This window comes from Triticum aestivum, chromosome 1D (assembly GCF_018294505.1).
Source record: "Triticum aestivum cultivar Chinese Spring chromosome 1D, IWGSC CS RefSeq v2.1, whole genome shotgun sequence".
Lineage (NCBI taxonomy): Eukaryota > Viridiplantae > Streptophyta > Magnoliopsida > Poales > Poaceae > Triticum > Triticum aestivum.
The window spans coordinates 453,882,734-453,884,572 of record NC_057796.1 but is presented as its reverse complement, the minus strand read 5'-3'; the positions used below and the strand labels follow the sequence as shown (position 1 = coordinate 453,884,572).

Here is a 1,839-nt window from a genome sequence, read left to right as displayed (position 1 = left end):
CGGTGGGGTGGTGTGGCAGGGCTCGGGGTGGCCGCGCCCGAAATCAGCTGGCGCGGAGGTGGGGTGGGGCGGTACAACGGCGGGGAAGTTTCACGGGACAGTGATTATGCTTGACGCCACCGTTTTTGTTTTTTTGGTAGCCTGGTAGGGAGGTCCCAAATATTGTTCCTTGGTAGCAGAATTTAGTTTTTTTAGACAGTAGAAAAATTTAGGTGGTTATTTTTATATCCCCATAAAGTTTTAGGTGTGCTGTTTGGGCCGTTTTGGGGGCCAAAAGGTAAAAAAAAACAGTTTTTAGGTCTTGTGGTCATTTTTGAGTATGCCGTTGAAAATGCGCTTACATAGTGTTATGCAATGGATGTGTTTGTTAGTCAGCAACTCCAGCCATAGCCTTTCTCGTTAAGCAGCGTAAGTTCAACTTTTGATAATCCTCAATTGACTATAATTTTCCAATAATTAACAGTTTATTCCTTTTGTGGGTTAGAGTTCACCCGCAAAAAAATATAAAAAATTACAGTTCACTGAAATTTACAAAAAGTGGCGGCAGAGAATTGTCAACAAAATAAAAATCTCTTGGCTTAGGCAAATCATGGACAAGCAAACGATGATTAAGGTAGGGTGGTTTTGAGCTGAAAGCTTGTATGCTCTATTTTAAAATGCGAAAAATTAACACGAAACGATTCAATTTCAACGAGATTGACGGGAAAAAAAAGGCCATATGCGGGCGTGGTTTACATTTTCGTCACATATCCCATGATCGCTTGGAGAAACGCGCGCATCATCGATGGGTGTCCTGCAGCTTCAGCCTGCTGGCGACTGTAATCACGCGGTGGTGCAGGTTCAGTCGAGGACGGCGCCGGCGGAGACCTTTGCTGCTCATGCGCGCCATCTCCGTGGAGATGGTGCGGCGACGGAGGTCGCACCGGAGAAGGCGGCGTATACGGACGCCTGTTCCCTGCAACGTCGGCGAGGTTCAGCTGTGATGCGGGCAGCGCTGCGGCATCTCCATCGACACCCAACGCGAGCAGGTTCTTGTAGTCGTATGCATCACCTGAAGTGGGGAAAAGGTAAGAATAAGAGAAACTGTCCTGTACCAAACGGAAAATCAACAAACCAAGAAAATATATCCATGAATCGTGTATGCTTGCGAACATAAACTATACCCATAAATCGTGCATGCATGTGTACAAAATGGACAAATTGCGTATGCATTCATGTGGTATACTACTCACCTAGTATCCTTGCTTCCAGAGGTTCAGAGAGCAGGAGGAACTGCAGGAGGAAGACGAGGAGAACCTTTGAAGGGGATGATGGTCTCTCCATGGGTTAAGGCTCAAGAGTAGCTAGGTCCTCCTGTAGATCTGTACTAGAACTGTGCGTTCAGACCGTGAGCAACGAGCATATATGTACTGCCGGCCCCGGCCGGGGTGCTCACACCCGTGTGGACATCCATGTGCCTAACTCTCTAGTCAACGTATGAGTCTCTCACCCGATCCCTTGCTGTCAAAGTGTCAAAGGGGCTTCTCTTTTAAGACCAAAGATACAAACAGTCTTCTAGTAGTATCAGCATGTTGCCCACTTGTCCCAGTGGACGTTTTTAGCTATACCTGCCCTATTCCATCAAAAGAAAAATAAGCTAAACCTGCCCTGTTTGCTGTTGCAATGCATGTGCTCACCCTTTTCTGTCGTTCGGGGTGTGCAACCGTAAAATATGTGGTATAATTACTACCTACGTTGGAGTTTTGTATTCTGCATGATGGGGGCAATGATTGTAGCTTCATGCGTGTAAGCTATCGTTCTCACTCCTTTTCCTTTTCTTTTGTTTTTGACGCCGATTGG

At 46.5% G+C, this 1,839-nt stretch overlaps 1 protein-coding gene across 1 annotated transcript; it reads right to left on the bottom strand.

Annotated features, from left to right (window-relative positions):
- Positions 1-446: 446 nt before the first annotated feature.
- Positions 447-1,366, bottom strand: LOC123174738 (uncharacterized). Its single transcript, XM_044590078.1, has 2 exons — positions 1,233-1,366; positions 447-1,051 (listed from the first exon to the last, which is right to left on the bottom strand). Exons 1-2 carry the CDS (start codon positions 1,321-1,323, stop codon positions 732-734), a joined length of 411 nt encoding a protein of 136 aa, XP_044446013.1. The 5' UTR covers positions 1,324-1,366; the 3' UTR covers positions 447-731.
- Between the last annotated feature and the right edge of the window lie 473 nt (positions 1,367-1,839).

What these genes read in the sequence shown, in the direction of transcription:
- LOC123174738 (XM_044590078.1), bottom strand. Translation starts at nt 1,323, where the DNA reads ATGGAGAGACCATCATCCCCTTCAAAGGTTCTCCTCGTCTTCCTCCTG. An exon ending in TCTGGAAGCAAGGATACTAG is followed by an intron (nt 1,052 to 1,232) that starts GTGAGTAGTATA and finishes TCCCCACTTCAG; the next exon opens with GTGATGCATACGACTACAAG.